Here is a 24,685-nt window from a genome sequence, read left to right on the forward strand (position 1 = left end):
GCTGTTCATCAACTTTGATAGACTTAAATGATAACTTAGGGCACTAAAAACATCAGTGTTGTTGTTTTTATTCTCCATTTTACACTTGAATGCACCAGCTTTTCCTGTTTTAAATTTACTCCTATTGCTATGATTATAATTTCAATCATTAGTCTGGCTATGTGCATCTTAAATTTTGATAATTATAGCTTCCCATATGGAAAAGATATATATAAATCTTATAAAGTTTGTATCTGTTGTGTATGAAAAGCATACAAGAGTGAAAACAGATATAAGATCCCTTGAAAAATTATATAAATGAAACATGTATGTTTTGGATACTTACTAAAATAATATATGAAAGTAATGAGAAAGTGGCCACTTTCATGAGTAAATCATATATGCCTTATATGATTTACTATATGAAGTAGGCCACATCTTATGCAAGTCTTTTATAAGTTTTTACTATTTTTTTTCCATATGGGTTTACAGACTGTTCCTAGTTAATCAGATAGGTTAAAAAAAGAAAAAAGTGTTGAATTTTAAAGTAACACGTTTTTTCGAACTCCTAGTGGACAAACTGTCAAACTTTTCTGTGTGGCAGGCAGGCAGGACCTGGAGGACAAGGCATAAAACTAAAAAATAGTTTTATTGCAAAGGCCTTATAAAAACACAATGAAAAACAAAACAGGTCAGAAGCAAAAGTATATAACCAAAAACTCTTCTAACCCTAACACACGAGAAGGAAGGACACAGCTAGAAGGGAGAACATGACCAAGAGCAAAAGGAAGACTGAGACAATGTATACACCCAGTGTAACAAGGGGAAAGGGAACCGAAGCTAATTACAGATGAGAGATTGCATTTGAATGCCTTGTGTTTTCTTGTTGTGTACATGTTCCTGTTTGTGCTGCAGTTTGCTCAGTTGGGGACATAACCAGATGAACTGATGTACCTAGACACAGGCTCAGCATCTTTCCCTCTTTCCTTCTCTGTTTGAAAGCAGCAACAATGTCTGAAGGGTTTAAGCAGCTGTTTAGTATTTAGCGCCACTCAAAAATGCGTTTCAAAATGTGTGTGTGTTTGTCTTAGTGTGTGATGGTGTCTCAGCTTCTCTATGTCGTTGTGAGAAGCTACATTCAAATTTTACTTTGATGATGTTGCACCGACTCTTCAAGTAAAGCGCTATACAAATACAGGCCATTTACCATTTACATTCTGTCAGTCTCGGTTGTTTGACATCCTGTGCTGTCTGCTCACCATTCATGGGTCAGCCATATAGATATGTAATCACTCTTTATCTGTAATTAGTCAGAGCAAATGTCTCCATTTGGACAGATCCTTCCTCTCTTGTCTGCCATCAAAATTAAATTGGATTTTTGAAGCTCCTGTTAATCCAACAAGGCCTTGTCTCTTGTCTATGGAGGGTCCAGTCCAATAGTTAGTCTTCCCCTCCTGTCTTTCTCTTTTCCTTTTTGGCGTGCACCAACATCATGGTGCAGCGTGCCTCTAGTAACACCAATAATTCTCTAGAAAATCTGGAAAAAACTTTGCATAATGTCTTCTTTGATTTATTTTTAAATCAACAAATGAGATCAGGTATCTTTTTATGTTAATGGGTTTATTAGAGGAAATGTTGCTCTTTTCATACTCCCATGATCTTTGTTAGTAACTTCTTGCCTAACGGAAAGGATGAGTGCCGTAACCTTTGGGTTAAAAAAAAGAGATCAAATAAAGAGGTGGGATGAGATTGACTCAGATATATATTAGTAAAGGTAGTTGAACAGTATTGTGCTTATTTCTTTGCTCTCTGAATGTGTGGTGTTTTTTTTTTCTTTTCTTTTTTCCCCGTGGAGCCTAAAGATGAATATGTCAGTGCTTTAGTTTCTTAGTCATTTTAATGTTGCTGCCTGAATGAAACCCACAGTGATATTTGTGGTCCTCAGTAAACAACTCCTTTTAAGGCATTTTCCATGGCAGTTTTGACTTGCTTGATTTTTTTCAATGGAGTGGTACCAAAAAGACCAAGAACTTTGCCAAGGAAACCATTTAATCACAAATATGTACAGTTGGCACACAATAGAAAAATACTGGAAAAAGTGACACTATACATTTTTTAACATAATAACTATTTTGCAAGTGGTGAATTTATTTTTTTACTCCTTACTTAAGAAAATCATAATTCTGCTTAATCATATTTATGGTTTTATATAAAAAAAAAACTTAAGTATCCTAAAGTCAAAGTATTAATTATGCAGAATGTTCTCTTTTTTATATATGATATTATTGGATGATAATTATTAAGTCATTTGTAAGTCAGTCATTCAAGTCATTACTTTAAGCAACCATTAGAAGGTCCAAAATAGACCCCAGCTGAGTTCCCCATTTAACCATAGTGAGTTCACTGAGCTTTCAGCCTGCAATATATTTTATATGTTTGGTAATTTAAGTCGATCAACTTTGTTTCAGGGTTGGAGAAAGTTGGCCGTGACTCCATCTATGAACAAGAGGGGAAGGTGCAGTTTGTGATGGACGCCGTCTACGCGATGGCCCATGCTCTGCACCACATGCACCGTGAGCTCTGCCCAGGGTACCTTGGCCTGTGCCCTCGTATGACCAACATTGATGGAAGAGAGCTGCTGACCCATATCCACGCCGTCAACTTCAATGGTGAGACTTTGGAGTGATTCAAAATTCCATAGCCAAAGGTGAACACAATTCATTCTTGAGACCTGAAGATCTCAAATTTTTTCTTCTTTGTAACGGTATAAAGAATGAAAGGTGGTGGATTGGCCAGATGCTAGTCGTTGTATAAAAAATAACTCTGTTGTTTGGTGGTGGCTATGGCGGAGCTTCCTCAGATTCAGTAAAATTAGCAAGTGGTGGAGGCCAACAGGTGGATGAGAGAAAGGGGAGGCAGGAGGAGAGACCCAAGGCAGCCGCCGGTCCGAGTGTCAGGTGAACTGAACTTCAGGTAAGAAGTTATGACCTGCAGTCTATCTGTGTCAGATATAAACCAAGTTTAGGTGGAGTTTATTTTCGTTGTGCTGACTTTTTACAGTCTGTTACAATAACTCGTACTGCGTGCTAGCTAGCATGATGGAGTTTCTATACAGCTGGGGGGGTGCTTTGATTTTACTGATATCGTAGTGAACTTTATTTTATTCATAAGGTTAGTTAGTAGAGTTGCCAACCATCCCGAAAAAAAACGAAATCTCCCGTATTCAGAGAAAATATTACGCGTTTCGTGTTGAGGTGAAAAGGAACAGTTTGTCCCGTACTTCAGCTAGAATGGAAAAAGACACAAAGCTGGAGTTATTCTGTCGTTACGCTGTCAGCTGCCTCTTCTCCTCTCATTCTCTCCCCTCTCTCTCCTGTTTCTACTTCAATCATGAAACTGATCAATGATCAGCTGATCGGCTTTTCTCTCTTGTTTGTTTATCGCCCAATTTGCGCCAGAAAGAAGAAACCGGCAAATGTCGCGCTAAACAACAGCAGCGCATTTAAGCTTGATCAGCTTTTGTTAGAATTTATTTAATATTAATTTCTAGTATCAGCTGATGTTTGCTGGAGCCACAGCTGTAAAAGCTGCTGGTCACGATATCGGTTTGGATATGTGGTGAGAGGGAAACATGAGGATGAAACCAGGAGATGTCCTTACTGAATCATCAGAGCTGAACAGGTGATGGAGAAACAGGTTTACCTTTTAGGTGACATGAATGAGTTGAAGGGAAGTTATGAACTGTTTCTGAGAGACAAATAACACCAGGATCCTTTTTTTTACGTAGCTGACGGCTGTAACTGTGCAGGGGCGGATCTAGCAAAGTTTTGCCAGGGGGCCAGGTAGGGCATTAACAGGGAAAGGGGGGCACAAAGAAATACTTTCTTATTCTCATTTAAAATGTCTCGCTTTTATTAAATACTTATCTTACTTATCTTACAACCAAAGTTTTTATCTGACGTAAAATGTGTAGAAATCATACATATAACATCGAAGCAGTTGGAATACATAGATGTGCGTGTTCATGGAGCTGCATTTTCACCTGCTGGACATCACTACCTGACAAGTTTAACTGTCTTCAGAACATTGCAGAGGCCTTATTGACAGTATTTGGCTCTACATGTCTGTGTGAGCAGATTTTCTCTCACATGAGTGTCCTCAGGTAACCGTCTGAATGCTGGACACTTGGAGACATGTGTCTCTGAGTGGGAGACCAGAGATCAGAGTGTATTAACAACATGCCATATGGACCCAGTTTATTTTTCTTATCATTGTTGTGAGGAGACCATAAATAGCATTTGTATTTTCTGTTGTATAGTCCATTTGCTGTTATGGAGTTCTTGTTATGTCTGTTGTGTCTTTTTTTGTTGCAAAACAGCTGATAACTATTCACTGATAGCTGCCAACATCTGCGAACAAATATAATTCTATAAAGTGGTTCTATATAGTGTGTAACTGTTAACATAGAGCGTTATTAAATGTATTGCTAATGCAATCATATGGCACATTGACTTCTGAGGAAATTTTAGGGCGGAGGCTGTATTATGGGGTGACTTAATCTTTCCTAAATCTAGGCATTTTACAGGGAAGAACACACAAATTGTATTGCAAGTAATTTTAAGCGCGGCATACAATTTTTAAGTATGACTTAAGTAATTTTACATACACCTTAGGTTATTTTAAGTACTATGTAATTTCATGGTAAAGTAATTTATGTCCATTAGGTGAACAGAGGTTCTCTTAAAGCAAAAAAAAAAGAGTTTTTCTTCAAACGGAAAGTGATATTTAAATTGCTTACTGTCTTTCTATCTTGTGTTTTTCAAGCAAATATCTCCTTGTGTGTGCTAGGACCTACAAAAAACTAGTGTGAAATATCAAATTGAGTGGTAAAAATAATGACAAAAAATCCATCCACTTGTTTAATTCAATTCAATTCAATTCAATTCAATTCAATTTTATTTATATAGCGCCAAATCACAACAAAAGTCGCCTCAAGGCGCTTCATAGATACAGAGAAAAACCCAACAATCATATGACCCCCTATGAGCAAGCACTTTGGCGACAGTGGGAAGGAAAAACTCCCTTTTAACAGGAAGAAACCTCCGGCAGAACCAGGCTCAGGGAGGGGCGGCCATCTGCTGCGACCGGTTGGGGTGAGAGAAGGAAGACAGGATAAAGACATGCTGTGGAAGAGAGACAGAGGTTAATAACAGATATGATTCAATGCAGAGAGGTCTATTAATACATAGTGAGTGAGAAAGGTGACTGGAAAGGAAAAACTCAATGCATCATGGGAATCCCCCGGCAGCCTACATCTATTGCAGCATAACAAAGGGAGGATTCAGGGTCACCTGGTCCAGCCCTAACTATATGCTTTAGAAAAAAGGAAAGTTTTAAGCCTAATCTTAAAAGTAGAGATAGTGTCTGTCTCCCGAATCCAAACTGGAAGCTGGTTCCACAGAAGAGGGGCCTGAAAACTGAAGGCTCTCCCTCCCATTCTACTTTTAAATACTCTAGGAACAACAAGTAGGCCTGCAGAGCAAGAGCGGAGCGCTCTAATAGGTTTAGCTGACCTATTGTCAGCTGTCTGGAGACAGCAGGGTCTAATCTGCTGATAATAAGTAACTGCGACAATACTACTACATATTACATATTTGGCTGCTCTCTAGCCATGTGCATAAAGTCTGATTAGCCCTATAATATACTAATACCTCATTCACCTATTCACACCCACAAGCACTTTTGTCTCTTCTTTTTCTACCTAAATGCTGTCTGTCTAACAATCACACATTCATATGAGCAACTTCCGGAACTTCTCTTGCCAAAGGATATTTGGCTTGCCGGCAAACCACCAACCTTCCAATTTGTAGATGACCTGCTCTACCTCCTGAGCTAAAGCCACCTCATGATTCGAATGAACTTACAAATCATGGACAAAAATGGAACATTTACTAAAGGTTGAGTGCAAAGGCGCAATGGCTGCTGGCTTACCAGCTGACATTTTGGGCAGGATGTGCACTATCAGTGAGCCCGCCCTGGATGCCCACCCTTAAAATGTTGCCGTTATTTCCTCCAGAGTATTTCCAGCTGTAAGGATTTTTATGAATCACCTGGAATATCAGTTCCCAACAGCTTTTAAGAACTGCCCCCAACATCCCCATGCACACAAAGAATTTCCACATGCTATACCTGTCTCGGGTTCAACATTGTATGTCCCTCCCAGACTGGGGGAACATGCTGGGATGCTGAAGATGTAAAACATCTGCCCCACCTCTATCAGTGCACACTCCCTGCAGAGATATCCCAGACACCCCCACCTCCAGCACTCCTGCCCCAGCATCTGTGTGACTCCCCATGAAATGGGTGAAGCGCCTGTAGCCACCAGCACCTGAGGAGGGGAAACAGATAAAAATGAGTTAGTAAGGCTCCATGGTAGTCTGTGACACCGGAGGTGGACTGAAGAGCCTTTTCCGGCCAGCGCTGGTTCATTTCCACTGGCAACTGTATCTACATGCTGAGCTGTTCCAAGACAATAAGCTCCAACAGCCACCTTTCCTCCTCCCCAGGGCCTGGCTGCATCTGCCTGGCTGCTGCATGGCCTGACTCTCTGAGCATTGGCGACGGGGTGATTCTTTGCCTCGATTCAGCACCCCTTGAACTGGCGCCGGTGATCTTCCAGGGTTGTGCCCCAGACAATCGAGAACACGTCTTCTCCATGGCTTGACGGTGATCGAGGAGGGGACCCAGAAAACTTGTAGATGTCATTTCAGGCAGGTTTACGTGGGTAATATCAGTTTAACTAAACCTGTTAAACATAAACCAGTCAGTTCACTGATGAAGCAAATTAACTGAATCGGTTAACTGTGAATTAATCTACAGCCTCTAAAAACATCAACTCAGCTTAGCTTTGCAGCATCTATTATGCACCACCAATTAATCCTGGCTCACCAGTATATGGCCCATGTGCGATTTGTGCCTCAATTAGCTTCTTTTTATTGCAGTATAGACACACACAAACACTCATGTCACACATGTTTGAGGCTTTCTAATGGCTAATGGCCAATTCAGCCGTCTGCTCACTGTGCTTATTTTTAGAGGAGCGTCAGAAGGTTAATCGGAAAACTTGTCCTAATGTTAGTGCTCAGTGCAAAGTAGCCATCTGTATGAGGCCTTTGTACCAACGTTCTGTTTGAACACATTTAGCTAAGCAAAGTAGAGAAGTGGGTGAGGGAGAAAGAGGGAGAGGTCAGGGAGATTCCCTCAGATTTAGTTGGACATTGGATGCGTATTAAAAATCAATAAGACCATTCTGATGTTTTAAAGCAGTGTGATTGACCCTGTGGAGCAGCAATCAGATTGGAATTGTGAGGGATGAGGAGAGATGTTTTAAGTGAGTGAACTGATGAATATGTGACAAGTGCATCTCCTGCTGCGACTTCACAAAAAAAGTGCAAAGCAAGGCATAAGGAGGAAACAAATAATTCAGCTGTTTTAGTGGACTTTTAATCTCAACAACAGACATTGTTGAAACAGACGTCAGCTTCTCTTCCGTTTTATTAAGCTAAAATACAATTCTTTATACTCTACTTTGAACAAGACATCTTGAAAGATGTCTTGAGATCAAGACATCTGAAAGGAAAGCAGGAGGAAGCAGGAAAAAAAAAGGTTATGGTCATGCTTTACCACCTGAGCCATGGCCATCCCTGAAGTGGATGTGGCTCAGGATGTTGTGTGAAGGTAGCAGAACAAATGTGAAAGCTGCAGACGAGTACACATTAAAGTCAGAGCAAGGATGTAGAAATACGAGCAGAGTGAATATATAGGTTCAGACTCATTATCACGCAGATGAATGGACGACCTGGCAAGCTTCAGCTGTAGCGGTTCCATAAAATCCAGATACCTTGCTGCACTGTGCTTCCTGGCAGTGTACTAAAAAAGATGCGGTCCTGTTGGATCCAGGTTGAACAGGAGAATTAATAAAGTATGAATATTTATGGTCAAATTCTCCAGAGATTATTTTCTTAAAAATAAATCTTGTTACATGTGTCAATGCCCATCAACACTTTGGTGTTGATATGATGGACTGATTTTTATTGAATGTATAATAGAGCTGATGCATCAAAACTTTTTAACTTTCCACCGTAATAGCTAAGTGCTGAGATTTAAAACCTTAGTTAGTTGTCACGTGATAAAAACTTACCAAAACTCATAGAAAACCAATCTGGACTCAACATTCTAGTATTGAAACTATCTTATTTTATGTGTAACCAATAGTACAAGTTGTTTTTGTTTGTTCACAGAATGTTTATTTGTAGTCTGTTTCTTATTGTGTTAAATGACAGAGATCACCAGTGAGTTATTGTGATTATCATGTTTTGAAGTGATGTGAAGTCAGGATGTTAATTCTGTATCAAAGCAGAGTCTGTGAAGTGAAGGGAAGTGAAGTGAAGGGAAGTGGGGGAGGAGATAGGAGGTGGTGGAGGGGCGTTTGTACATCTTGAGGCAAGCTGTGCTGATTCATCTCCGTAGTGATGTGTTATGGACTACTTTTATTCATGCTGAAGAAAGAAATCAGGACAGCATCGAATCAAACTGCCACCCACTCACTTTATTATGAATGTGAATTCTTTTGTTGTTGATGTTCTGCAAATTAACTTCTATCTTCTGCTCTTCCTCTTTCCACATCTAAACGAATGTGCCTCGAGTCCCCAGTATTATTTACCCCACAGCAAGTAATCCAGCTCAACTATATACTAACACCACAATACAGTAAATATAGCGGCTGCAAGAAAAATAGAGTGAATCCATTTAGTGAATCCCAGACTCTGAATGCTCTTCCTTAATGTATAAGCATTGGGATCTAGCATTTGGGTTTACAAATAGTGCTTTAATATGCCAGTCAAAACTGTTTTTTTCTTTATACTTGTATATTCATATTACAAGCAACTATGAATGGCAACAACTCAGCTATGAAGTGCCCTACAAAATCACAGAATAGGGTCAGTGGATGCCAAGGTACAATCTCCAAAGTCAGTCACTATAAACCTCCAAACTTGACGTTGCCTTCAGATTAGCTCCAAAACAGTGCATACAGAGCTTGAGGTTTTCATGGCCCATCAGCTGCATCCAAACCTTACATGACCAAGCACAATGCAAAGTGGTGCAGTGTTGTAAAGCACAATGCCAATAGACTCTAAACCACTGGGGACTTACTCTTGGGAGTGACAAATCACGCTTCTTTGTCTAGTAATCCGGTGGACTATGTGCAATGTAAGTCTGATTTTGATGTTCCCCCGGAGAACATCATTTGTCTGAAGGACTGATGGCATTTGCAACAATGCATCAGTGATGCATTGTTGCAAGTATATTTAACTTTGTTAAATTAAAATTTATGCATGCTGTATGCATTTTGTTCTTTCCTACACCAGCCAAAATACTGTCTTTGGTTATTAACATTTGAAATGATGAAGGCACTTGAAAAGTAACACAAAATTAGCTGCCTTTCCAGAAAAACAAAAAAGCTTTTCAGAAGCACTTAAGGTTTGCATAAAACTCTGTTTACTCTTTCCCTCCCAGGCTTCTAGACTTTTGATTGGCCAACATTTCTACACAGCTAGGATTTGGTGTGTTCTTGACAAACATTTGACTGCATTTTTGGCTTTTACGTGTGGGATTTGATTAAACAAAATTTTTTGACATAAAAATAGGGTACTAAGATTTTAGTTTAATTTTTGCTAATAATTAGTGGTATTTGAATTCCTGTTACAATGGATTACTTTGTGAGCATCAGCAAATCATCAATCAGGACATCTGGAGAACATTAAACTCCAAATTGCTTAAAACGTGAATATAAGTTATAAAATAAATATACAGTTAAAGATTTTAATTTTAAACTTGAGTATTTTCTGGCACTTTTTTATCAATACCCGTTTTTTAATTTAATCTGATATCTCTCTCTTTCCAAATTTACGTCTCTTTCCGCGTATTAGGATAACTCTTTATCTTGTGTTTCCCTTTTCCATCAATTTCTGAAAACAGAATGTTCTGCTCTTTTTTGTTGCTTTGTTGCTTTGTTCAGGAAGTGCAGGGACTCCAGTCATCTTTAATGAGAATGGGGATGCTCCCGGACGCTATGACATCTTCCAATATCAGATCAACAACAGGTCGGTGGCAGAGTACAAGGTCATCGGGCACTGGACCAATCAGTTGCATCTAAATGTAAGGGCCGCTAACTTGCAAGGGGTATAAAACATGAAAATAACAAATATGCTCCCCAGTCAAGCGCAAAGAAAAAGTTTGTGTTTCTCAATTTGATTCTTCGCACTGCATCAAGAAGAATCAGTATCTTATTTGATTGTGTTCTGTTTAGCTCTATCTAAAAACTGTTGCTGTGTGCAGTTCTACAATATATTTGAACTTTGATTTAGACCCAACTATGATGGTACAGATTGCTTAGTTTCCTATTCCCTCTCCTTAGATGGAGGCCTTACAGTGGACAACTGGGGACTTGTCCCTTCCGGGTTCAGTATGCAGCCTGCCCTGCCTCACTGGTGAAAGGAAGAAAGTAGTAAAGGGTGTGCCGTGTTGCTGGCATTGTGAGCGCTGCGAGGGATACCACTTCCAGGCCAGTGAGTTCACCTGTGAGCTCTGTTCCTACGAGAAGAGACCCAACCAAAACCGTACTGGCTGCCAACCAATCCCCATCATCAAGCTAGAGTGGCACTCGCCCTGGGCAGTGGTGCCTGTCTTCATCTCTGTTCTAGGCATTATCGCTACAACCTTTATCATCGTAACCTTTTTTCGCTACAATGACACACCCATTGTGCGTGCCTCAGGTCGGGAAGTGAGCTATGTCCTGCTGACAGGTATTTTCCTATGTTATATCATCACCTTCCCCATGATTGCTGCTCCTGATATTGTCGTCTGCTCCTTCCGCCGCATTTTCCTGGGCCTTGGAATGTGTTTCAGTTATGCTGCGCTGCTCACCAAGACTAACCGTATCCATCGCATCTTCGAACAGGGAAAGAAGGCAGTGACAGCACCACGCTTCATTTCGCCAGCCTCGCAGCTAGTTATCACTTTCTCACTCATCTCAGTTCAACTGTTGGGTGTCCTCCTGTGGTTTGCTGCTGACCCACCACATACCTTTGTGGACTACGGGGAGCAGCGCACACAGGATCCTGAGAATGCACGGGGTGTCCTGAAGTGTGACATTTCTGACCTATCACTTATCTGCTCCTTGGGATATAGCATTCTCTTGATGGTCACATGCACTGTTTATGCTATCAAGACCCGAAGTGTGCCAGAGACCTTCAATGAAGCCAAACCCATTGGATTTACAATGTACACCACCTGTATTATCTGGCTTGCCTTCATCCCTATCTTCTTTGGCACAGCACAGTCAGCAGAGAGGGTGGGTGCACATCAGCATAATTCACCTTCATATTTATGTAATATTTACCCATCTAACAGCATCTCCAAATAGAAACTAGACAAATCAGCAATGTCTAAATATGCTCTCACACATGCTGTGTGTACACAAATGATAAATGACACAAGATCAGTTCATAGAAAATCATAATGTATCTTATATTGGGCTTAGATAAAACCTGTTAATTCATTCACTGCATGTAACAAGCTCTTTTTCCACCTGCCTTTATATCAACCAAAAAATTACAATGCCAGAATACCAGGTAAGTGTGACTTCTGTGTTCTGTGCCTGAGATGACCATAGTAAGGAGGATATCTCCTCTCCACCAGAAAAAAACTGTTTGAAACAGAGTGCTTAGAGCTTTTGCTGTTGATGTACAGGATCTGCTGGAATATCTACTGACATCATCATCTGTAATTATAGGCCATTCTACTATTAATCACCATTAATTAATCATTAATCATTTAATTATATTTGGATTGAAAAATGGGAAATATAGTGAGATATGCCAAGGTTCGACTAATAGTTCTTTGTTGGCGCAAGAATGCTATTTTATGTCTTTCAAGATAAATGTGTTATCTTTGCTATTTTCTTAGATTCAACAGGCTGTAACTAAAGATAGAATTCAAAAGTTTTCTGATTTTTCTGCTATGTGTAACTACAATTTTTCCTTTCATGCTTTAATGATTCATTGAAGCATGGGAAGACAGTGAGTTAACTGGCCTAAGAAAAAAGACATTCCTCTGAAAAGCACTAGATTTAAAATGAGTGAAAAAGGAGCCAATGTCCAAAGAAAAACTACACAGTGCTTTATACTGCTAAAAAAAACAAACAAAAAACATAGAACACTTTCAAGATGTATAATATCTTAACAAGAAAGAATTCATGTTGGATATCTAATATGATATGAACTGGATAACTTTAAAATGAAAAGACCCACACTTTTTTGATGAAAATGAAAATCAACTTACAGGGGGCTGAATTCAAATATACCCCCAAAATCAAGGTGAAAAAATTATGTAACGGCCTAGTCCATTTCCAAACTTTTCTTCACAACTCAAACTCAGAATGGTACTCAGTAGTTTGTATGCCCCCCATGTGCTTGTATGTATGCCTGATAATCTTGGGGCATGCCCCTAATAAGACAGTAGATCTCCCCCCAGATCTAGACCAGGTCATCGTTGAGTTCCTGGACAGTCTCAAAAGAAACTTGATGAAATTCCTGATACTAACCAGTCCTCTGTAGTTGGTGGAGAGGAATGTGGCTTAGCCACCAACTAGATATCAATAAGATACTGTACACAAGAGAATAGAATAAAATAAAAAACTATATACAATCGAATAAAATAGAATAAAATAGAACACAAATGCTATATACAATTTAGTATAATACAAGGATGCCAGAAAAGAGTAATGCACTTAATGTTATTGCTATCCCAATGCAATTTCTCCAGGAACTGAAAATTCTAATTATTATTATTGTCATTCATGATTTTTCAAATTTACATCCATCCATCCTTCTTCCTCCACTTATCCTGGCCACCTGGCCTCCTTCTCCCTGGCCACCCCCTCCAGCTTGTCCGGGGGAACAGCAAGGTGTTCCCAGGCCAGCCGAGAGATATAATCTCTCCAGCATGTCGTGAGTCTGCCCCGGGGCCTCCTCCCGGTGAGACATGCCCAGAACACCTCCCTCAGGAGGCATCCTTGTCAGATACCCAAACCACCTCAACTGGCTCCTTTTGATGTGGAGGAGCAATGGCTCTACTCTGAGCCCGTCCTGGATGGCCATCCTTCTCACCCTATCTGTAAGGGAGAGGCCAGCCAGCACTTTTGGCCATGGCCTCAGATTTGGAGGTGCTGATTCTCATTCCCACCGCTTCAAACTCAGCTGCAAACCGATCCAGTGCGAGCTGGAGGCCATCACCCAATGAAGCCAACAGAACCAAATTATCTGCAAAAAGCAGAGATGAAATTCTGAAACCATCCAAGTGAAAGCCTTCCACCACTTGGCTATGCCTAGAAATTCTGTCCGTAAAAATTACGAACAGAATTGTGACAAAGGGCAGCATCCGTTAGGGCTCCGGCAGTACCCTGGCACCCTCAAGTATCCTTGAGAGGGTAAAGAGTTGGTCCAGTGTTCTGGGACCAGGATGAAAACCGTTTTGTTCTTCCTATATCTGAGGTTTGACTAACTGATAGACTCTCCTTACCAGCACTCTTGCATAGACTTTCCCAGGGAGGCTGACAAGCGTGATCCCCCTATAGCTGAAGCACACCGGTACCCCTTCTTACAGATAGGACACACCATCCTGATCTGCCAGTCCATAGGTACCGCCACAGATCTCTATACAACATTGTAGAGGCGTGTCAACTAAGACAGACCTACAGGCCTTCAGGAACCCAAAGAAAACCTCATCCACCCCCAGGGGTCCTGCCACCAAGGTTTTGGTTAACTTCCTCACTGACCTCACTCCTCATGATGGATGGGTTGTCCCCCTCATCCTCAGACTCTGCTTTCTCTAGAGAAGACATGTCAGCGGCATTAAGGAGTAGGGCTGCCCCGATTAGTCGACTTCTCATGATTACATCGACGATCAAAATCGTCGGCGACTAATTTAATAGTCGACGCGTCATTTGAAGCTGTGTAAAATCCTGAAAGACGCAGGAATAAGTAGTAGGATTTAAGAGTGTAATAACAGACTGAAACAGAAGATGGCAGCACTGCATGTACAAGGATGCCACCTGCCCTTAAACCCAGAAGAGAAAGAAGCAGTCTCCAAGATCGTAGCTGTCCAAATTCAGGGGCTGCATCCTCCGGAGGCTGCATTTGTTGGGCGATTGCGTTACAGCGATGCGAAAGCTGTCCAAATTCGAAGACACTTCCAAATGCAGCCGACAAATGCGTCCTTCATTTCCCCAGATTTGAAGGTGTCACTACCTGATCCGTACGAAAGGAAATCAGGTCAGGTGTATCCTTCAAAGCCCAGCATATCTCAGAATTTATAGTGCAGCCCAGCCAATTCCAGTTTCAAACAATGGCGGCAGCTACTTAGTTTAAATATTATTCTTATTACCCTTTCTGAGTCACAAAATAAACTTATAAGATATTTTCAGGCAATAATGTAGCTGTGCAAACTTCAAATATCTGCTCAGTTTATCAAGACATCACATATTTGAAAAAGTGTTTCAACGTTTTCTGAGACGTCTGTTACCCACCAGCTCGATAGCGAGCCGGGGTTCAAGGCGCACTAGAGCCGGCGAGAACAGCAAACTCTCGGCACATCATTTTCAGACCCCCGCAGTCTTTCGCTACTCAGGTTAAACATGATATATAAGTCACTTGGATAACTTAAAAACTGTTATTGTTTGGCTTTTTTCAGTGTTTTATTTGTTCCTGAGTAAATTGGTTTGGCTGAGATTAAAGTTTTTACACAGCTGAATAATCGTCAAACAGAAAACTGATTAAACAGAAGTGTGAGATGGTCGAGAGCTTACTCCAATGTCTTGTTACATTTTAGATAGAAAGGAGCAGACGGCTGAGTTTATTAAACTCCACCGAGACAATCTGCAAATTTCATTAAAAGTTTAATAAACTTTCGTCTTGTCTCTATTTTTAGTTAGCACGTACCTTAAACACTTAAAGCTGTAAGCTAATGATAGTTATATAAGACCACATGCATGCTGGTGCAATAAGCTGTATGTTTCACGTCCAGTGGATACGTGATCTGATTAGTCAACTAATCGCAAAAATAATCAGTGACTAGTTGACTATAAAAATAATCGTTTGTGGCAGCCCTATTAAGGAGCTCCTTGAGGTATTCCTTTCACTGATTTTATTGGCTGCCTCCAAAGTCCCCCAGGCTAACCAAGCCCGATAAGACGCCTTCTTCCGCCTGATCACTCCCTTCACCTCTAGTGTACACCAGCTGGTTCAGGGTTTACCACCACGACAGGCACCAGCCACCTTTATCGACAACTCAGTGTAGCAGCCTCACCAATGGAGGTGTTGAACATGGTCCATTCAGACTCAGTGTCCCCAGTCTCATGTGGAGTTCCACAGGGCTCAATATTAGGTCCATTTACATTTTAATGAAAGGAAGACTGAAGTTCAAGTTCAAATTTTATTTGCCACATGCAGGTTGCCCTGCAGTGGAATGAACCCACCCCCCGACCTTACAGTAGAGAAGTGTTGGTGTTTAGACCTATTAGTTCCTGTGAGTTTCCCCATGTGAATTTTGAGCCCATGGGTTATGCATGTCATGTCCACAGTTGCAAATCTGGGCTTTATAACAGATGGTGAGTTTAAACTGGAGCAGTAGTGAAGTCTAGCTTCTTTCATTTAAGGCCTTCTTTCATTTCATGGCCAAGGTGAAATCTATCCTCTATAGGCAACATTGGAGACAGTAATACATGCCTTTATTTGTCATGTTTAGCTGTAGTAGGCAGGATGAAGGACACAAATGCAGGACTCTGCACAAACACTCCATAAAATAAGCTTGCAAAAAACAAACCTGAACTTGAAACTGAAAACTAATAACTAAACACTGGGAAACTAGAAAACTAGGAACCCAGGAAACTAGAGACTAGGGACGAAGATAATAGGGAAGCACACAGCACATGGGGTAATGATGTGACAATGGAAAGAGGAAAACAGGGCTTAATGAAACGAGGGAATGAGACACAGGAGAAGAGCAGCGAAGAGAGGGACACGAGACTGTCAAAGTAAAACAGGAACCAAGAGACATTCACAAAGATGCAGACTTGACACTGAGACATGGAGACAAGAGGGAAGGGTGACTAGACATGAAACATGGAACACGGGGAAGGCAAAGTAACAGAAACCAAACAGAAATAGAAAATAAGACTATAACACACAGAGAACAATAAGGAGAACCAAAACCATGAATAACACTAAAACAAAGAATATCAGTTAATCAAGAAACACAAAACACTGTGTCCCAGACCCAGTACTGTGACATTATTATGTCTCTGTGGGATTACTGTAGTGCGCTATATGAACCAAGAAAAAAAAGAATATTCCCATTTAATGTTATTTGTGATTTGCTGCCTCTTTGGAGCTAAAAGAGGCTACTCAAACACATGAGATATCAGTGGAAAGCCCAAGATGTCCTCTATTTAATACATCAGGACTTAGTAAGATAGCTCAAATAAGTCACAAGATATTGACCAAAAACAAATGTCCATACAGAGGACATAATAGAATAGGCTGGGCCTCAGGAGGTTATGCAGGAGTTAGACAGTTTTCCCTCTCACATCTCCAGTTGGTTCAAAATGCCACTTTTGACTGCAGTGTGTAGAGAAGTGAACCTTAAGCCTATTATGGCCACACTCCATTGGCTGCATGTGCACTTTAGTTCTTTTGTTTTTAAATCCTTAAATTATTTAAATCCTTAAATAGTTTGGGCCTGTGGTACCTCTCTGAGCTGCTTTACTCATACACATACACACATACATGTCCGAAGTCAAGTAATCTGACCAGCTGCTTATACATGCACAAAATGCGGAAGTTTGGAGGGTATTTTCTTTTGTTGACCCCAGATTATAGAATATATTGTCTTTGCACATTAGACAATCACCTACATTGTCCATTTTGAAACTCATCTTAAAACTCTCTGGCTTTTCAGCCCATCATGAGACATTGATCTTACTTGTTTTGATTTTGTTTTGTTGTTTTATAGTTGCTTGTTTTTGTTTTTATTATAGTTTTTTAATTGGTGTTATTTTTACTTTTTGCTAAAGTGCTTTGTTTTTTTTTTGCCTGTCCTGTCTGGCACTGTAAAAATCAGAATTATTGTCTGAAGGCCAAAGAAAATGCCCAAAGTGCTTTAAAAATGAAGTTGTATGGCATGTATGGTATAGTACATTACAATGCTGCCCAGGTAGCTGGAGCCAGACTGTCCGTACGTGACCGGCCTTCAGCTTCCAAGCAATGTGCGACAAGCAAATTACTTCCAGTTTGGAAATAGCTTAAGAATGTATCTGTAGTTTGCCATGGAGTGGCAGATCGTGTGAACTAGCATAATTTCACAGATACTCCAAAATCCAAAGTAATAGCAGTGGTGAATGGACTGGTTCTTATATAGAGTTTTTCTACTCTACAATACAAAATCTTTAATTTATTTTATCAACTTTTCTTCTGACGATGCTGTCTGTTTTGAGAGCTCAGTGTATCTGCGTTCGACTACTCCACCTAGGCTGCACTGTCGAGTGCAGATCCACTGAGCGCAGCGCAAGCTAGTGAGACAGAAGCTAAGCTCGTTGCAACATGGCAGCCGCCTCAACGCTACCCGAAATTGAACCTCCCCCACTCTCATTCAGATCTGGCGTTTGGAACTATTTTGGTTTTCATGTGAAGCATGACCCTGATGGACTAAAGTAAAAAAGTATGTCGGATGTGCCACGCAATGCTCAATTACATTGGTGGGAACTAGTGCGTTAGCGCAGTTAGCTCGTTAACGTGTTGACGCTGTCCAGCCCCACGCACGGGGCGATCCGCGGTAACTCGTTAACGGAGATTTGCCGCGTTATGGCGTTAACGTCATTTTAATGAGATTAACGCTGACAGCACTAGTGGGAACACAATGAATATGACTGCACATTTACACCGACATCACCCTAGTGCAAAGACAAGTGGAAGCAGACAAAAACAACAAGCACGCATGCTACAAACTTTACCCGAGTCATTTAGACAGCTGTTAGCACATGATTCTCCTTATGGGGACCTGATATGTTTAATATGCTGCTGAGAATATAGCCCAGAAGAAGCGGATAGTATAGCTTTTATTTTGGAAAGAGCCATTTCTCTGTAATAAACTCTCTTTTCCAAAGATGAGTGATTTCTCGATCAGACAGATTATTTTTTTAATCATTTTGTTGTTTCAGCAACATTAAATATAAAAACTGTACTTTTGAGTTAAAATATATATTTATAATTTTAATAAATGACAAATTAAAAAGGCATGAACATTTTTTTTGTATCGAAAAAATATCGAACCGTGACACCAAGATATCGAACCGAACCGTGAATTTTGTGTACTGTTGCACCCCTACTTTTTACCCTTCAACACCTCAAGTTCAGTTTGATTTGAAGAATTCAGGGAGCATTTGATCCTGAAAATTAGCTATTTCTGTTAGGCTTAATAACAGGATAACCTATATCCTTTTTGCACAAATCTGAAGTTTGGTAGACTAAGACTATATTTGAGAGTATAATTGTAATGCCATTTCATGTTAAAATGTTCCTTTAAAAACCAGTGTGTAACTATGAGTACGCTGCTGGCTTACCTTTCTTCTCTATGTTTTCTAACACTTATTATTAGACTACTGTGACCTTCAAACACTGGTTTTATAGTAACAGATTATATCTAAGAGGCCACATAAATTACTTAAGAACTTGTTTTTCCCTATATTTTAATTGTGTCGTGCATTTTCATAACGATTCCTTAATGCATCACTGGAATCACTGCCACCTACTTGTTTTGGGCTTTTACAGTTTTTTACAGACGCTAGGACACATTTCTCAATACTTAGGTCACTTTTGCAAAACTCTTCACACAATTCTCCTAACTGACCATCAGCTTGGCAAAGCAGTTCATTCCACATTCAAAATGCACTACAACTACCAAAACACTTCATTCAGGTCTCAAATAAAAACATTCCTCCAGAACACTAGCAAAGGTTGACAGCCGACAAACACACTTTGTCACCCACAAAACAATGACCTAAAAAACACTAACAACATGTAGCATTACACAGTGTTTTCTTGTGTAAAACAAGGACACATCTCTGTTTATAATTTCAATATATGTTACTGGAATGAATCAGACATCCTGTATTTATGTTTATGTATTTTTATTTTTTTGCACTAAGTAATCCCAAAATACAAGAATTTGTATACACACCACCACTGATACACATACAATAGTAATGCTAATCTACTCGGTCTTCCCTATTTGGCCACAGATTCTCATCCACATCACATCTTATGTCATCTAGGGTAATACACCTAGGAAAGAATCTTCTGGCATGCCAGAATTGAAGGAGTTGAAAAATTGAAGGAGTAACACCTGTGTAGATGTTCATCTACAATGAGAATCAGCTGTGGCTGGTTAAACTGCATTTTTAGATTTAAAATATGTTTCAATAAAATATTGCCGTTGGATTTTGCTGTCTTTTCAAGTTTTGCATTGTGTTATTGTTTTGACCATGAGTTTAACAGTTTTGAAAACAGTATGTAAGCACATGCAAAATGTCCTGTCCGTACAAAGGTTTTTGGCAGTTGTTGTGTCTGAGTGAGAAGATGATTCATGTAATTTGAGAGATGTAGTCATTGAATGCATTTTGTGCCAAAACAATGATAACTGGTCCTCAGTTTAGCCCACATAGACTTCTGTTGTGCTCACTGTGTGAGGAGTTTTGCAAACGTGACCTAAGTATTGAGAAATGTGTCCTAGCGTCTGTAAAAAACTGTAAATACGGAACTCACCATCTGTCGCCAATGTTCCTTCCTCCCCTTTACTTCCTCTCTTTCCTGGTGGCTGAGCAGAGCACCACTGAGGAATTCAGCTGTCAGTTTGACAATCGGTTAAAAGGGCCATTAACCCGGCTGTGCTTCCTTGAGGTGGTTGTCATAGTAATGAAGTTGGTGTCAAAACAGTCAGTAACAGCAGGTGGCGTTCTGTTTTGGGAGCATAAGCGAAGGTGTGCTGTGACAGATGTTGTAAGGCAGGTATGAGCTTTTTGGTGCCTGGTTGAGCTCCCCACACGTGTGTGTGTGTGTGTGTGTGTGTGTGTGTGTGTGTGTGTGTGTGTGTGTGTGTGTGTGTGTGTGTGTGCTTGAGTCAGGTTGAAAACTGTTCTCTCTCTCTTTCACTCTGTTAACTGAGTCAACAATTTCCTTGCTGCATCAGACAGTTGGTTTTCATCCCAACACAGACTGCAGCACATCTGTCAGCTGACGGAGAAGACAAACACTTTAACACTTCCTGTTTCAATTGAGACCACAAAGATGCTTTCCATTTAAATCCAAGAATCTGCTCAATGCTGCAATGTTTCATTTTGGTTCAGTTAAAGCAGTTGGAGAAAATTTGCTGCAGTGATGTCCACCTGATCTGTGACTTCATTGTTTAACTTGCACTGGTTTTCCTGCTCAGCTATCCCTATTTTATTCATGCAGCAGCTCATGTCTCTGCTGCATAAAATCCACCTGAATGTACAGGAGTTACTGTTTTTCTCAATAGCTAACTCAAAATCAGTACTCTCTGGTGCAAAATAATTCATTATTTGGTTTTTGTACATTTTTCCAATAAAGCCAAATAGTTTTTTGTTTCTTTCACCCCTTCTGGCCAAAGTTTTAGAAGGACAAATCTTGTTTAAGTTAGTATTGTGTATGTTTAACTTTGCATGCTACTTACGTCACTCATAGTTTTCATTTTCAGCTCCATGTTTTTATTGTCGCTAGTAGAGAAGCTTCTTAGCAGTTCAAAATAATTTTAATTTATCTTATGTATTTCAACCAGTTTATCCACTGTCAGGTTGTTTGCTGTTGGGTGAAACTGGTTGCAAAAAACGTACTATTGACTTGGTCATTGTCATTTGTTTGCAAGGAAATGACAGCATGTCTGCAACTACTCAACAACTAATTATTAAGCAGCTGTGAAACTGAAGAGTTCCCATTCAAAGTAAAATTTATGCCTTACCACTTCAACAAATAAGGCTTTTAGTTTGAAGCTGAACAGCCTCTGGTTTCTTCCAGTTGGTGGTTAGTTAGCAGAAAAGTTGACTGCTTCAGTGCAGCTAATGCTAGAATACAGGTAAATGCAACAACCTAACGAGCAACCAAGTAAACACAAAGAGTACCCTCGTTCCAACTGATTTCACAGAGCAATAGCCAGCACCCTCTAACATCTTCACCTCGTTTTTCAACTAGCCAAGGATCGCACATTTTTCTCTGGCAGCAATCTCTAGGCCTGTGTGACTGAGGTCTTATATTAAAGATATCACCTTTCACTGACATCATACAGTTCAGCAAGTAGAAAAACTGTTTACACCACTGTGAAGCAGGAGTTTCTAGATCATCACCATTCAGCAATACTTCTACATACACTGACATCATCATTGGACGCTTTGGTTATTTTTTGCATGTGAGCATGAAACATACATTATGTGAAAAAGAACATTTTAGTACTGTCGAGAGAAGTGGGGCAGAGAGAGATTGAAGTCCCCCTGACTTTCCCCTGTCATCACATCTGAGAGGTGGCAAAAGGTTTCAACATCCAGCCTTATCTTTTAAAAATGATCAGAGTGCTAAAATATTATTATTCTCAATCAAAGATAAATCAAAATCAAAATGTAGAAAAGATAACAAATATTGTTTAGTACTGATCAGAATAGAATCAGGTATGTTAAAATTAAGTACGTTTAAGTTTAACCCATATAGTAAATAAAAAAATATGGTTTATGAAATTACACTCATAGCAGGCTGCACTGTGAGGCTCTACAGAAAAGGCCTGCAGAAAACTATCTATTATAACAGCCAGAATAATTAGCTCTTCTAAAAAAATTCTTCCTAGGGTCTCTTTTATTCTTCGGATGGACCTTGAGGGCATGGTAGCGCACTTAACACTTTTTCCTCCTATCCTGACTCTACAGCCAAAACTGTGAGGATCAGAAGAATTTGATTTGTCACTGAACAGAGTGAGACAGGGGACATTAATGACAGTTACTACAGTAATCATAATACTTACTCATAATGCATAATACAAACACTTTAATTTAGTGTTGAATTAGATTAATGCGAGCCTTCTTGGCTTCTCATTGGTTTGTGCAGTACAGCCAATAAATGACAAAATATCAAATCACATTCTTTCTGTATTTAACACATTACATTAATCTCTGAATTGGGAATGATTGTGAGCTGGATGAGCTACTAGATCACTGAAATTAAACGTCCATTCTTAATATAAACTTTGTTTAAATGTAATCCTTGGAATTATTATAGGTCACTAAAAGCACCAACTGTTTCATAGTTTCTTTGCACCGCAGTTGAGCATTATTAGGAGGTTGATGTCTTGGTCATTGTACTGCCTCTTTGAGTCTCATTCTCAGCCAGTTCTTCCTCCTGTTTTATCCACAGATGTACATCCAGACGGCGACACTGACGGTGTCTCTGAGCCTCAGTGCTTCTGTCTCTCTGGGCATGCTCTATATGCCAAAGGTGTACATCATCATCTTCCACCCCGAGCGGAACGTCCCCAAACGTAAACGCAGCTTCAAGGCCATCGTCACCGCTGCCACTATGACCAGCAAGCTGTCACACCTGGCAGCTGAGCGGCCCAACGGCGAAGTGAAGACTGAGCTTTGTGAGGGTATGGAAGCTAGTGGTAAGTGTGACCAGGAGATGTTTGATAGCTGGCATTAAAAGACCAGGAGGAGACAGGGAACAAGATGATCTAGTTAAACATTATCCTTTAAATTATGGTAAAAGTATTATTGTTAGAATCAGTTAGAACGGACAGATGTGCAAGAAAATATATATTTTGTTGATGAGGTGATGTCAGAGGCAGAACGAGTTTCTTTCTTCTTTTCAGTAATAAGCATTTAACATGAAGTGGCTGGAGTTTATTTAGACGTCACCTGAGACTGGATTTGAAGCCAAAACTGCTTATAGCTCAGAGTTACACTTCAAAGCTACTTCTTAGTCCATCAGCAGAAAATCATGAGACGTCAGATTGTTTACTCATTCGAGATGTGCTGACTGAATTGCTCTTCTTTCTTTAACAAGCAGGAGCTTCCACATCACTTTTAATTTCTCTACCTTCTGATGTTCTTATCCTGTAAGAACATCAGAAGGCTGATGTTCTTACAGGATAAAAGAGGTCTTCTTTTATGCTGCAGAAGTAATAAACATTCAATTTTCCAAGAGAAATAAGAATTAAGGTGGTATACAGAATATAATAATCAGTCATTTTTTGGTCTCAGTAGAATCCAAGAATTATGTTAGAATTATTCAAATCATAATCTTACCATATAGGTATATACAGCGGAACTGTGGCTAAAGAAGATTGATGAAACCATAAGAGACAAAAAAAATACCAATAGAGAAGAGTTGTCTGTTGCTGTTCTAATATCTCAACTCATAAACCTGCTGTTTTCTATCCTCTTGTTAGTGCCACCTCCAAAAACGACCTATGTGAGCTACACCAACCATGCGATGTGAAGATATAACAACTTTGGCACAAAGACCTTTTGGGACATTTAATATGCACATTTTTGTCAGATTTTGAGGAAAGGACACCACCACAGGCTATGACAGAAACGAGGTACTCTGAACAATTTCAAGATCAGAGGGAGTCTGTGGAGTTTTTTTGTTTGTTTGTTTTTTTCTGTTTACAGACAGCAGGGAACAGACTTCAGCGGAGCAAAAAGCCTAAAAATAAAGTAAAATCCATCTGAAAAATATTAAGGAAACAAGAAGATGGTAACTGGAGACTCAAGCAAAATTTTTGTTTAAATACATTTTTTAAAAATCTTCTGAAAGAAATTGTGGGGACTAACTGTATTTGTTGCTATTCTAATTGTATGTTGACAACAAAAACAACTTAATAGTGGTTGTGAAAATTCTGATTTTGTCTGATGTTGTGTGTCCATTGACGTGCATTTTGAGATGATACTGTCACTGTTTTTGACTAACTGGTTGGCAGGTTTTGGTTGTGATATGATTAAATGCCATGGTTTAACTAACGCATGCACTTTTTATACAAAGGCTCTATTTATAATAAAAAAATGTTTCTCAAGTCGTAGCCATTCTTTGTTCTATTTGAAGGGGGAAGTCTGAAAAAGAATAAATGGACAAAATTAAAACTTTTCTTTTCATAATGACTGTGGCAACGTTTTGATTTCCCATTTATTTCAAACTGGCATTGTCATCTCAATGACAAAAAGTTTATGTTATGGAAACACTGCTGATCCCTAAGTGCAAGGCTTCAGGAGTGCATTTTCTTAATGTTCTTGATAGAGGGTGGGTTGATTTCTTATGTCAACATGCAACCTGGTGTTAGGGAAATGCTATTGAATAAAATAAGTGTATATTAAGGTGGTCGTAGATTCAAAAGTGAATCCAATTAATGTCCTAAACATCTCTTTCTAAAGACCAATAGGGCCAATTTGTTAGCAAAAGAAAGAGTCTTTAAAGTGGACATGCAAGGTTAATTTGAAACATGGAACCCTACTCTACAGTCTTCTTCATTTACATTT

At 39.7% G+C, this 24,685-nt stretch overlaps 1 protein-coding gene across 2 annotated transcripts in view; it reads left to right on the forward strand.

Moving 5' to 3' along the window:
* Positions 1–24,397, forward strand: part of LOC147325227 (metabotropic glutamate receptor 8-like) — a 143,414-nt gene extending 119,017 nt beyond the window's left edge. For both annotated transcript variants that reach the window (XM_086299634.1, XM_086299635.1), the window contains exons 7-11: positions 2,448–2,648; positions 10,058–10,197; positions 10,457–11,392; positions 22,566–22,812; positions 23,599–24,397. In XM_086299634.1, the coding sequence (XP_086155760.1) occupies positions 2,448–2,648; positions 10,058–10,197; positions 10,457–11,392; positions 22,566–22,812; positions 23,599–23,648 (1,574 nt within the window). In that variant the 3' untranslated portion in view covers positions 23,649–24,397. The remainder of the gene's footprint in view (positions 1–2,447; positions 2,649–10,057; positions 10,198–10,456; positions 11,393–22,565; positions 22,813–23,598) is intronic.
* The last annotated feature ends 288 nt before the right edge of the window (positions 24,398–24,685 follow it).

This window comes from Aulonocara sp. 'chitande type north' Nkhata Bay, linkage group LG7 (genome assembly GCF_057382095.1).
Source record: "Aulonocara sp. 'chitande type north' Nkhata Bay isolate Kocher_YH1m ecotype deep benthic linkage group LG7, A_spYH_male_GT1.1, whole genome shotgun sequence".
NCBI lineage: Eukaryota > Metazoa > Chordata > Actinopteri > Cichliformes > Cichlidae > Aulonocara > Aulonocara sp. 'chitande type north' Nkhata Bay.